This window comes from Pinus tabuliformis, chromosome J (assembly GCF_031772625.1).
Source record: "Pinus tabuliformis cultivar Carrire ecotype Pingquan chromosome J, CPIR1, whole genome shotgun sequence".
In the NCBI taxonomy this organism is placed as follows: domain Eukaryota; kingdom Viridiplantae; phylum Streptophyta; class Pinopsida; order Pinales; family Pinaceae; genus Pinus; species Pinus tabuliformis.
Window position 1 is genome coordinate 1,478,380,286 of NC_142295.1, and position 13,516 is coordinate 1,478,393,801.

General features: G+C 36.4%; 1 protein-coding gene across 1 annotated transcript in view; it reads right to left on the bottom strand.

Annotated features, from left to right (window-relative positions):
- The window catches only part of LOC149232968 (2-alkenal reductase (NADP(+)-dependent)-like), a 161,931-nt gene that overhangs the window by 100,690 nt on the left and 47,725 nt on the right, over nucleotides 1–13,516 (bottom strand). Inside the window, exon 2 of the mRNA XM_089379616.1 lies at nucleotides 178–420. Coding sequence (XP_089235742.1) covers nucleotides 178–405 — 228 coding nt within the window. The 5' untranslated portion in view covers nucleotides 406–420. The remainder of the gene's footprint in view (nucleotides 1–177; nucleotides 421–13,516) is intronic.

Consider the following 13,516-nt stretch of genomic DNA (forward strand, 5'->3'; position numbering starts at 1 on the left):
TTCAAAACTGCATGTCACTGCCACTTCCTTTCATTGTTTTCACGGGATATGTTCTAAGCATGCAGACTTACGTGCAAATAATGAATGCAAATGAGGAATGACTGGACATATTTGAACATGAAAATGATTTAGTTCAAGTAACAGCATAGATGCAAAATAAACAGAACCATCTCTTACCGATCCAGGTGTAAAAGTAGCTGTAATATAAGAAGGTATGTTTTTCATGAGGCCCCGCATGTAAGGATCACATGATAAATACAAATTCTTTACAAGTACATCTTGTGATCCATCTTTCAGTTTCAAAGGAAGTTTTTTAGCTTCTAATAACAAATCAGACACCTTGACCATCCCAGTAATGTAATCCTTGAATATAACTTGCTTATTGTCCACTTCATTATGTGCCATTTCAGTAGAGAGAGCCTGCAATAAATTGGTCCAAATAAATTTAAAATGTCATCACAATCATCCCTTTGATAACATGAGAAAATAACATCCTTCATATAAAGAACTTAACCCAAAGTTCTTTTCAACAGACTTTACAAAAAAATTTCAAGAAGATGAAGTAAACCAAAATAGAAGACCAAAGGAAAGAGAAGGCCAGTTAATATTGGTAAACTCGAAGAAATGTCAGACAGCAGTTGGCTTATCGAGTATAGTATTTGCTAGCATGATAGTTAACAAATATGCAGCAGATGTCTATCATGTAAGTATCTTAAAAAATATGACATAAAATTACCTTTAAAATCAAGATTAAGCGACCAAAAAAAGCAAGATTCAGAGAAAAAGAACTAAACTAAACAATCTTTTAAACAATATTAAAAAAAAATAGTTTACAAGAAAATGGAGTAAGCCAACATAGAAGACAAAAAAAGAAAAGGACATTTTATATTAGTAAACTCTAAGAAATTTTAGAACGCAGCTGATTTATAATGTCTAATACTTGTTCGCATGATAGTTAACATGTATGCCGAAGATGTCTATCATGTAAAAACTCTTAAAATGTTTAACATTAAATTACCTTTAAAATCAAGCTTCAGATCCCACACAAAAGCAGTCGTGATATCCTCGAAAAGCAACTTTTTGAATGCAAAAGATGCAAACAATAAACATCTCAAGAACCCAAAGCCGGCATTCTATCATGAAAGATTACTAGAGAGCAGGGCAACCCTTGCTGGTAAATGAGTACTGCAAGCTGTGGAGATGGAAGCAACTTGGCAAGTTTTGGTTTAATGGCAGATTCAACACACTCATCCCATTCAGGAATCAGGGTATTAAAGGTCCTTTCCAGTTGTGTGACATAACAGGAAATACACAAGATTTCATGATTTCAGGTTCTCCCCCATTAAGAGGGTGTTGTTTGCTTGGTAGGTTGTGTTTATTTTTATTAGTTGGCAGTTTTAGCAGCCTTGTGATACCTGGGATTTGGCATCATGACAGATTTGGAAGTTCCCATCTCTGAATGAATAAGTTTGGCCTTTTAGACTTTAGCTAGCTCAACTGCCAAAATATTGGCAAGGAAAGGTCTCTTTTGTGAAAAGATTTGTAAAACCAGGAAAACCAACAATGGCACACCTAAGATGCTCCTGTTATGAAACCAGCTCACAAAAAGATAGAAAAGATAGATCAACGCCTTAGAAATAAGCCTCTTCAAGGGGCAACCTCCTTTACATTACACAAATGAACAATTCTTAGATGATACAAATGACAAGACCTCCTTTCTATATATAGGAGTCTAAGGGGTCATAATATAATCAAAGCCGACATAACAATAATAATGTAAGGGCACAATAATAACAATAGAGGGCTTTTATAGGGCACAATAATAACAATATGGGAACTACATGGGTACAACAATATAATAAGGGGGTTGTACTAATAACAATAAGGGGTTACACTAGTAGTATAGGGGCCTAACATGCCCCTCTCCTTCAAAAAGTGTTGTTCTCAACACTTGAGTAGTTCTTGATGCTTCTGTATAAAATTCTTGTCCTCCCATGTGGAATATTCAGCGGGTAAGTTCTTCCACTTGATGAGATACTCTGAAATTGATCGATTTCCTAGCTGTCAGGTTCTTGTTTCTGTGACTGCTCCAGGTTCCAATATGATTTTTCCTTCCTCTTCAAGTTCTGGCAATATTGTTTGAATTGGGATATTCTGCAACTTTTGAATGAGTGGCCACACTTCTTTGTCCTTCTTCCATTCATCCCTTGCTTCGTTTATCCAATCTGGTTGGATAATAGAAATAGCACAAAACAATGCTTCCACATCCTCATTCTTTCTTGAGAGTGCATCTGCAACAAAAATTATCTTCCCCTTTCTGTAGATGATGTCAAAGTCATGACCCAACATATTTGTGACCCATTTTTTCTGTTCTTCTAAAGAGAATATTTGTTCTAAAAAGTATTTAAGACTATCATGATCCATTTTTACTTTGAAGTGTCTTCCCATTAGGTAAGGTCGCCATTTCTTAAGTGCATGTAGTATTGCCAACATTTCCTTCTCATAAATAGCTTGCTTGAGATGTAGCCGTAAAAATACCCAATCACCTACATCAAAACTTTTTTCACTGCGATGTTGATCTACCTGTTGTTTCATTTGATTCTGCACCAAAGTGGCATTATCCTTTAAAAGTTGGAGAACTTGTTGGTGCTCAATGTGATCTTTCACTGCTTGAAACTTTTTCTTCTTGATATGTCCTTCTATCTTAAGATTTTGAGGAGTGGTAATTTATTCCAATGCTTTACAAGATATGGTCGGATTCATTTCTTGATGCTTGATGTGATCTTTCACTTCTTGAACATTTTTCTTCTGGATATGTCCTTCTATATTGATAGTTTGAGGAGTGGTAATTCCAGCCAATGCATTACAAGATATGGTTGGATTCATTTCTGCTTTCTCGGTATGATCTTTCACTTCTTGAACATTTTTCTTGTTGATATGTTCTTCTATCTTGAGAGTTTGAGGAGTGGTAATTCTTGTCAATGCTTTACAAGATATGGTCGGATTCATTTCTTTTTTCTCTGGGGTTTGTTCCTGGCGTATATCCTCTTCTTTTGATGTTTCTTGATCCTTTTCTTCCTCCTCTTCATACTCTATGTAAAATAATTTCTTCTCAGCACACTTATGACATTTAGTGGATTTTGCTATCACAATTGTAACAAAGCCCGTTTTCTCTTTTCTCTCCCAATTGTGGTGGTGTAATCCTTGTAGGTTGTGGAAGGCTAGGAGAAGAAACACTTTCATAATTATAGTCATGAGTGGTGGGATTCCTTATTTCCATAATTTCGCTTTCAATTTCTCTTGCCAACTCGAATGCCTCCTCCAATGAATCAGCTTCCCAAAAACGAACCTCATGTTGAACGTTATCCTTTAAAGTCCCTATGAAGACATCAATCATTTGCTTCTCTAGAATATAATTTACCTTTCTGTTCAATTTTTGAAAGTCCTCAATGTTCTCTTCCATTGAACCCTTTTGTTTGAGATTTATCAATTGGCTAAAGAAGGAGTTTCTCTTTGTGTCCTCATAATATGCTATCATTTCCTCCGTGAAAATTGACCACGTAACAAGTGGTTTACGAGAACAAAGCCCTTTATACCATAAAAATCAATTTGGTTCTAAATATGAAGATGCAATACGTACCTTTTGTAATAGTTGCACCTCATGTAGATCGAAATATTTCTCCATCTGTAGTATCCAATTTACCGGATCCTTGCCATCAAACTTCCTCATCTCGCTTTTTTTTATTTTAGGAGCTTGAGCTTGAAACGACTATAACTCTATACTTTCGGATTTTTAAATTCTGAAATTGCAACCTGCAATAGCCCTCTGCGTCCTCTTTCCAATGACACCAGTCTGATCGGATTTAGATTCTCCAAGAAAGAGTTATGCACAATCTCCCAACATGACCTGATTATATACCTTTTCAGAAGAGCGAACCTGTATGAAGTGCCACGTGTCACTATTTTTACCTTAGGATTTGAAAATTATACACAGGAAACTACAGTCTGTCCTCTTTATGTAACTTCTTATGAAATTTCAATCTGATGCCCAGAGAGATAGTTATGACGATTTTCCCAAGGTGACCTGTTTGGAATGTAATTTGTGGGTCTGCAAAAACCCTAATTTCCAAGGACTATATCTCCGCAAATATAGCGAGACAGGATCTGAAATTCGGAGCCGAGGTTTAGATCGATCTATTCTCAAATGGATTTTTGTTTTAGCTTCTGAAACTTCGTAGCGAAAGAGTTATAGCACAAATCCCACGATGCCCTGTTTTAGCTTAAATTTTGGAGCTTGCAAAATGCCTAACTTCCTTAGATCATATATCCGAAAATGTAGGGAGACAAGCTCTGAAATTCGAACCAAAGGTTCAGCGCGATTTCTTCTGAAATGGGTTTTTGTTTTCACTTCTGAAACGTCACAGAAAAGAAGTTATAGCGAAAATTCCATGATGACCTATTTGGAGCAGCAAAACCCTAGAATCCAAAGCTCTAATACCCAATGTTATGAAACCAGCTCACAAAAAGATAGAAAAGATAGATCAACGCCTTAGAAATAAGCCTCTTCAAGGGGGCAACCTCCTTTACATTACACAAATGAACAACTCTTAGATGATACAAATGGCAAGGCCTCCTTTCTATATGTAGGAGTCTAAGGGGTCATAATAGAATCAGAGCCGACATAACAATAATAATGTAAGGGCACAATAATAACAATAGTGGGCTTCTATGGGGCACAATAATAACAATATGGGGACTACATGGGTACAACAATATAATAAGGGGGTTGTACTAATAACAATAAGGGGTTACACTAGTAGTATAGGGGCCTAACAGCTCCTAATCGGGCCCAAAAGCTCTTTGGTTTAGATAAAAGTGTTTTGGAGGGCGTTTACTGCGTAATTCATAAAGAGTGTTCTTTTAAATGCAATAACATGGGTTGGATCCATTCTGGAGAGATTCAACATGGAGGAATGTGAAGCCCTTTTACATTTTGATTCATGTGACCAAGGATCTTTATGATATGATAAAACAAACTTCTAACATTAACCCTCACTTTAAAAAAAAGTGGGCAATGAAAAATCCCATGCATGCTGGTTGAGGAGGCATCAATTCATCTGGAATCACATGCTTGTCTAAATTTGGGGGTGCCTTCTGATCCAACAAGGTTTGGTTGTTAAAAAGGAAGATTCATAAAGTAGGAGTTACCGATGTTGCTTGTGCCCTTTGTCGCAAGGATGAAATGGTCAAGTATGTTCTTTTCTATGTCATGATGCAAGAGTGTTTTGGACATGGTTACAGGCTGAAAATTCACTTCTTTTTTACTACCCCGCTTACAAGGAAATGTCATCTTCCGGGTGACACTTGGATGGTTCAAGGTAGTTGTAAATCCTTATGGCAGTGGGTATTGTTGATCATTATTTCCTTTCTTTGCAAGCATCAAAGCAAAGCTACCTTTTAGAAGTATCGTTGTTCTTTTTGCCTAAGGAATCTCACAATCTTTAAGTGCCAATTGAATTTAATTTTGAGAGTCAAACTCAGCGTTTTCGGCATGCTGTTGCATTAGAGAAATTTTGAGGTGAAAATAAGGCCTCAAAACAAAAAAGGTGCTATCAACATCAACTTTAAAGAATCAATAGGATTCAAGATGATGGTGTCAACCATAGGGGTGAATAGTTTTGAAGGTAAAAAAAAACTTCTTTTTATCATATTTTCAACTTATCTCCTTACAGCTTTACGCAAATTTCAAGTGTAGGCACTTGTTGGATGTGGGTGCCTACACTTGAAATTTGAGTAAATCTATTGAGAGAAGTTAAAGATACAATTAAAAAATATTTTCATTTCTCACCCTTTGAAAAGTCATAGCTCTTATTTTATTATTGTTAACTATTATTTTTATTATTTCCCTTAGGAGGCCCACTTTAGACCTCAAAATATCTGCAATGGGTCTCTGTTTTCTAATGAACATAGAATATATAACTAAACATTAAATAATAAAAATTAGATAAACTTAAATATATAATCTAAGGGACATGATCATTCACCACCATAACTAGCCAATGCATATAAGTATATTGTCACATGGCATTGCGTCAATCTATCTATGTATCTCATTCATTAATTTATATAATTTTTCTCCTATACAAATTTCTTCTTATGTTGGATAAACAATTGATGGACAATTATTCATTGCATTCGTATCAAAAAGCCAAAATTGATCCCAACCTTTGGCCACACTTCTATAAACCCTATCTGATCTGACTTATGGTCACATTTTATCAATGTTTCTCTACTCCCCAGGTTAGGTCATTGACTATAATTTGGTTTTTCGCCATTTCTTCTTCCTAACATACCATGAAGGAATAATCAATGAACATATATATATATATATATATATATATATATATGCATGTGTGTGTGAATAACAAATAAGATGATAAATATCACAATAAGGGCCCCCCCTATAAATACCTAGGCGGAGGACCCTTTTCACTAATGAACGTGTCATTTTGATAAGACATTTCTATTCATTAACTCATAGCTAACATTTATTATTTTTCTAGCAACCACATTAGAAGAATTTTGAGGTCTAAAATGGGTCTCCTAAGAAAAATAATAAAATAATAGTTAAAATAATAAAATAAGAGTTATGAATTTTTAAAAGAAAAGATAGAAAACTACTTTTTTATCGTATTTTTGTCTTATCCCCTTATAGATTTACTGCAATGTCAAGAGTAGGCACCTATTAGATGAGGAATTAAATTTTGCATCCAACGAGTACTCACTCTACGTACTTTGGAATATACCCACACAGAAAAATTGAAAATACATCAAAAGTCCCACTTTGCATACTTTTGAGTAGGACCCACACCGAAAAAATTGAAAATACGTGATAAAAATAGATACATAAAAAAACTCACTTTGCATACTTTGGAATTGACATGCATCGGAAATAAATTCCTCTTTCCTGGTGTTGGATTTCCTTGATGTTGTAACCTACAAACCCAGCATGGCCCTAGGTTGGCCTTAACACTACTTGATCGGTGTTGCTTGATCCAGATTCCAAATGATGATGGTCATCCCCGAGATGACAAGGGAGGGCTTGTACTTGCACTTGGAGCCCCAATGCTGGTGAGAGAGGATGCCACGTCGCCCATATATCCCTTGAGAGGGTGATGTGAGGAACACAGAGCATGGTTTTGACACTTGGAGGCATTTTGAGGCACTTCTTGAGGGTTTCCGCTCAAAGGATTGGATTAGATTATAATGACAAGGCATTCCACTAGCCCATCCATGTGCTTTCAAAACATTTATGGCCCAAAAAGGGCAAGACGTCGTGCTTTTGGAGGATATCGACCCACATATGTGAGATTTTCTAGCATTATTTTGTTATTTTAAGCTATGGGGTTCGTTTGTTCCCTTGTCTTGGAAAACACTCAAAACTAAACTTGTGTAGAATAGGCTAATATTATTATGTAAAATGAAGGAATGGACCTCATATAAATAGAGGATCACTTCATTCTTTCTATTCATCATCACACTAGAGATTTTGGCCCCTCTTCTAGGGCACAATTTAGCCTTTGCCTTACTCGCTACATGTGGAGATGTCACTTTTATGGAGTATTTGCTATTGGAGATTAGCTTTTGAATTGGAGATGTCTTTTTGGGATTGAAAGAAGGTCTTTTCATGGAATAAATTATTACTGATTTTTATTGTTTTGCATGTAAATGAATTAATGCTAGGGTTTTTCTATGATCCATGACTAAAAGCATACTATTTGTGGGAAATCTTGGTTAATTTTTGCATGTTAAATACTTCTTCCTTGAAATCCATCGGAGAACTCCTAGTGTACATATCCTATTTAATTTATCCCCTCACAAAAAAGATAGTTAGGGTTTTATAAAGTGGACAAATGATTCCCCCCCCCCTTACTCCAATCATTTGTCATTTATCTCTTAAATTTACCCTAAGACTCCATCACCTAAGTAGGATTAAGCACTGGTAAAATTTTGTGTTGATCAAAAACCTCCAAAACTAAAATATTTCTCCTTTATTATTTTCCTAGGCTTCTCAAGGCAAGCCACTATGGCTTTTCCTAGGGCTCAGTTGTTACCAGTGTTGCACTAATCGCGATTATATCGTAAAATCGCGAGTTTTTGAAATCAGCGATAATCGTGATTTTTTTAAAAAATCGAAAAATCGCTGCCCTTGCCAACAGCGCATTATATAACCAAAAATCACGATTTTTTTTAATTCATTTGCACAGCAGACAACGGCACGCCGGCAGCGATGGGGTTTTGGAGTGACCTCTTGGTCGTTTGGGAGCTGAATCCGCTGATTGGAGGAGAAAAACGGAGTGAGAGCTAAGGAGGAGACGAATTTTCTCCATCAAACCGGTATGGGCACCAACATTTTGTGTTTTGTAACTTTGTTTTGGTTTTTTTCTATGTTTTTGGTTGGGTTTGGAATCTGGATAACCCATTGTTTATCAAAAGAATTCAATGGGTTATCAAATATTTTTGAATTGATTTGAATCTTGATGGGGATTTTGTCATTTGATTTTTCATTTTGTTCATTAAAATTTCTTAGATTGTCAAAAATTCCATGTGTTTTACTTTTGTTATAACTTATGACACTCATGTATGTAATTTTTTTTTAGTTTTTATACAATGTTAATTGTAAATTTGTAACTTGTAAATTGTAATCCTTGTTTTCCCATAGATTCACCGAATCACCATTCAACTTCAAGTTCAAAGTTCAAAGTCAAACATGCCAAGGAAATTGGACCCTCTGTGGGAATTTAGTGACCTTGATGAAGGGATTGATAAAATGAACTTGTCTTGCAAGTTGTATGGGCAGCATATGTCAGGGGGGGTGTACAAATTGAAGTATCACCTTGCACAAATCCCTGGATTTGATGTAGGGCCTTGCACAAATACAAATCCTGAAATCATCCGAAAAGCCATGAGATCATTGGAAAATTTAGAGCACAATAGAGAGGCCAAAGCAGAAATGAAGAAGCAACTAAAAAAGTCAAGTGAACAAGGAAGTGGCACTGGTTCTACTTCAGCATCAACCAACCCGATAGCTGTCTCGTCATTTTTTGTTCCTAGAACCACGCCTAGTTCACAGCCATCTATCACTTCAATGATTAAAAAACTGAGAAAGAACACGCTGACAAATTGTTGGCGAAATTTCTCCTTTGGAGTGATATTCCTTTCAACAATGTAAGGAATAATCCACTTTCCAGCCTGTTGTTGATGCTATTGCAACTGTTGGCTCAGAGTACAAAATCCCTTCTTATCATGACTTTAGAGGCTGGATTCTTCAAAATGGAAAGGTTGACTGCACCAAAAGATTGGAGGAGTTTAGGGAATCATGGGCACAAACAGGATGCACTGTGATGTCAGATGGTTGCACTGACCAAAAAGGGAGAACCCTTAAAAACTTCTTGGTTAGTTGTCCTAAGGGGACTATGTTTATGAAATTTGTTGATGCATCTGCACATATCAAATATGCAAAAACTTTATGTGATTTGCTGGATGTGTTTATTTTGGAGGTGGGTGCAGAACATGTTGTCCAAGTCATAACGGACAATGCTGCAAATTATATTGCTGCTGGCAGGCTACTTATGGAGAGGCATCCTACTTTATTTTGGACACCTTGTGCTGCACATTGTATTGATTTGATGTTGGAGGACATAGGGAAAATTTCCTTTGTCAAAGATATTGTTGAGTCATCAAAAAGCATTACAAAATTTATATATAAACATACATCTGTGCTTAGCTTGATGAAAAAATTCACCAACAACAAAGAGTTGGTGCGCCCTACCATTACACAGTTTGCCACCAGTTTCATATCTCTTCAATCCCTTTTGAATTCTATGTGGGATGTGAAGAGAATGTTTCTTTCAGAGTGGCGTGCTTTGACAATGAGCCGCAAACCAGTGGAGAGGCCATATGCAGACTAGTTTCATACCAGGAAGACTTCTGGGCGGGAGTGCAGGAGGTGTGCACCGTTACTGAACTTTTGGTAAAGGTTCTTTGATTAGTTGATGGTGAAAAACCTGCAATGGGCTATTTGTATGAGGCCATGGACAAGGCGAAAGAATCTATTCAGACCTACTATGATGATAAGGGAGATGAGGGGTTTCAGAGACAACTCCTCCTATGGGGAGTGATTGATGAACGATGGAACAACACACTCCATCATTCCATTCATGCTGCAGGGATCTACTTGAACCCCGCATTTTCTTACACATGTGGGTTTGTATTTGATGCTGAGATCATGGATGGATTCTTAACCTGTGTTCAGAGGATGGTACGATCTCCAGCAGAACATAGAGAAATCTCCAAAGAAATTGAGACATAGAGGATGGCAAGTGGCATATTTGGCTTTGACATGGCTGTGACTAATAGGACGACTAAAATGCCAGGTATTTTTAAGTTTGTTTCAAATTTCATTCTCTTCAAGTTCATAACTTCACACTTTGATTCAACTTTCAAATTTCATTTTTTTTCTTATGTTTATTTAAAAATTTATTTGTAATTTTGTTGTAGATGCATGGTGAAGAATGTATGGTGCCAGGGTACCCCTTCTGCAAAAGCTTACCATTCGAATCCTCAACCAAACATGTAGCTCCTCAGGATGTGAATGCAACTGGAGTGTATTTGAAAAAATACACAACAAGAGGCGCAACAGATTAACACTTAAAATATTGCAAATTTCCAAATAATTTTTGAATTCATTAAACAGTATTTTTTTTTTTAATTATTATTTCATGATCTTTGTACAGGTTGGACTCCCAGCGACTTAATGACATGGTCTACGTCTACTACAATCTTCGATTGTGGGTGAGGCAACTTGAGAGGACACCAGATATGGAGGCCATCTCATTGGATGGGATTGACACCACTACTACATGGAGGGTTGAGGCTGAGAGGCCTCTCATGGAGTTTGCTAATGATTGGTTAGTGCAGGAGGTAGTGGAGGGGGAGGAGGAGGAGGAGGCGGCGGAGCAACAGGAGGAGGAGGTGACACCACCTACCCGGGTTACCCCTGCCACCAGTAGAGGACGTGGTCTACCTCCTATAGCTCCTACTCCTAGTTCTTCAACTTCTAGAGCACAGTAGAGTCCACTGCCAACTCCACCGGCATCTACATCTAGAGGGAAAGGGAGAGCTATTGCATTTTCTCGCAAGAGGGGCAGACGGAATCAATAGTATTAGACTTTAGTTATTTGGTTCATTTCATTATATATGACATTATGACTCATGAAATACATTATTATATTTTTTTTTGATATTTTTTGTTGATATCATGAGTCAAGACTTACTATTCAGAACATGATTCACTGTTATGTGTGACGTAGCACTAGAAATGATATTAAACATCTTATATATTAGTTCTTTTATCATATTTATGTGTCAATGTATTTATTTTATGTTGTAGATGCTTTAGATATTAAAAAAATTGAAAAAAAATGAATATTTTTGTATGTTACGATTTTTTTCCCAATTTTTACCGATTTTTTCCCAATTTTTTCCCCTCGCCGATTTAATCCTGATAACGATTAATGCAACATTGGTTGTTACTAGGGCATTGTGGATGCATGTTGGTGGATTAAAAAACCTAAAATTTGTCTCCTTGCTCCTTTTTAATGCAAAATCTAGACTTTGCGGTGGTGAATCTTCCCCCAATAGGGTTGACATCATCCTGTCCTATTCAATTCTCTGTCTTAAAAACCCTAACCCTATCCTAGCTTCAACTTTAAGCCTATTTTGAGGGTTTGTTCTATTGCATTGTTGATTTAATTTATATCAAACCCTTTCCTTGACTTTTATATGTGTAGGTATTCCATATTGTTGCATATCAAGAAACCCTAGCCTATGAAAGTCTTTATCTAGCCTAGGTGTATGATACACTCTATTGACCACTCTGTGTCAACTACCTTAGAGCAGTACACATTTTTGCAAAGGAATTCCATCATGTTTGAGTAATCAAATATCCTTGATTCATCATCATCATTCGTCAGTTCATCAAAATTGTAAACCCAAATTCTGCAAGTTTATTGTAAATGAATAGAATGAACGTTTAATTATGTAACAACACCTAGGTAAGCATCTGATTTTGGCAACGAATATCATCCTAGGAGGTTTTTCATCTCACCAAGTTATGTGTTTCTAAACACACATACTCGACAGAGTTTTTCCCTCCAACTTAAACCTCAAAGCTAGGATGGAATTTATCGTCAAGATCTTAGGTAAGTCCTAGTGTTCTAGCCAAGTCTTTTGTAAAAGTGATTTGGGAATAATTTAAGCTAATTGGCTAAATTATTTTATTACAAATCACTTGGTCTACTAGATCATATTGAGTCGCAGAATTGGGTAATAAATTGAGGGTCTATAACGAACAAGTGTTTTCCCCTTTCAAGGGTCGAATTAATTGTAACATCTTGATGTAAAAATATTTTGGTGCATGGTCCCTCATATTTAGACACCATGGATTAAATATTTAAGGGTGGAAAAAATTATTAATCCCCTTTAGTCTCAATTAATTAATTTTCTGGCCAAAATAAATAAAAAACCTAATCCAGAAAATTAATTAATTTTTATTTTTGGTTTTCCGGCGAAAAGTGATTAAATAATTAACCAGAAATTGGTCTGAAAATAAAAATGAGAGAAAAAAAAAATTTCTCCAAGTGAAAAATATTAAAAAAAAAAGAATTAATTCCCAAAAAAAGATTTTTTAATGAAACTCGAATTTATGGTCCAAGTTGGTTAAAAGAATGGGTATATTTTAAGGAGAAAAAGTCAAAAGTCAAAAAATAATATATATATATATATATGTTTTGGAACAAGAAAAAAGGCGTCATCAAGGAATTCGATTTTTTTCTCAGGAAATCAACGGTGGAGATTATTTTGACATGGATCAAGCATTTAATCAACCAAGATCAAGTCACATTTGTGCACCTTCATGGAACTACTTGTTGTTCACTTGGAAGAGTCTCTAGAGCTCTCATTTTTTCTATATAAGGAAGCATATGCTCCTCATTGTAACATCTCTTGATGTTGTGCTCTGGAATTTTGGTCTTGAATAATGTTGCAGGAAACGCCCCCCTCCCGGAGCAAAAGCCTGAAACACGATCCGTATATTCGCCCCACGAAACGCGGATCGAGCTGAAAAATATGGTTCCTACCCTGTTCGAACCATACAACCCGATCCGTGTTTCAAAAATTCCGAAACGTGTTTCGTATGACGAAACGCCCCACCCCTTCGGATCAAAAGCTTGAAACATAATCCGTACGGATCCGTGGGCCATTCGCCCTATGAAACGCATTTCGAAATTTCAAAACACAAATCGAGCTAAAAAATATGGTTCCTGCCTTGTTGAAACCGTACGACCCAATCCGCATTTCAGAAATTCCGAAACGTGTTTCGTACAACGGATCGGCCGTATGATCCACATCGGTTCCAGGTCGGATACATACAGATCGCGACCACTTCGGCAAGAAA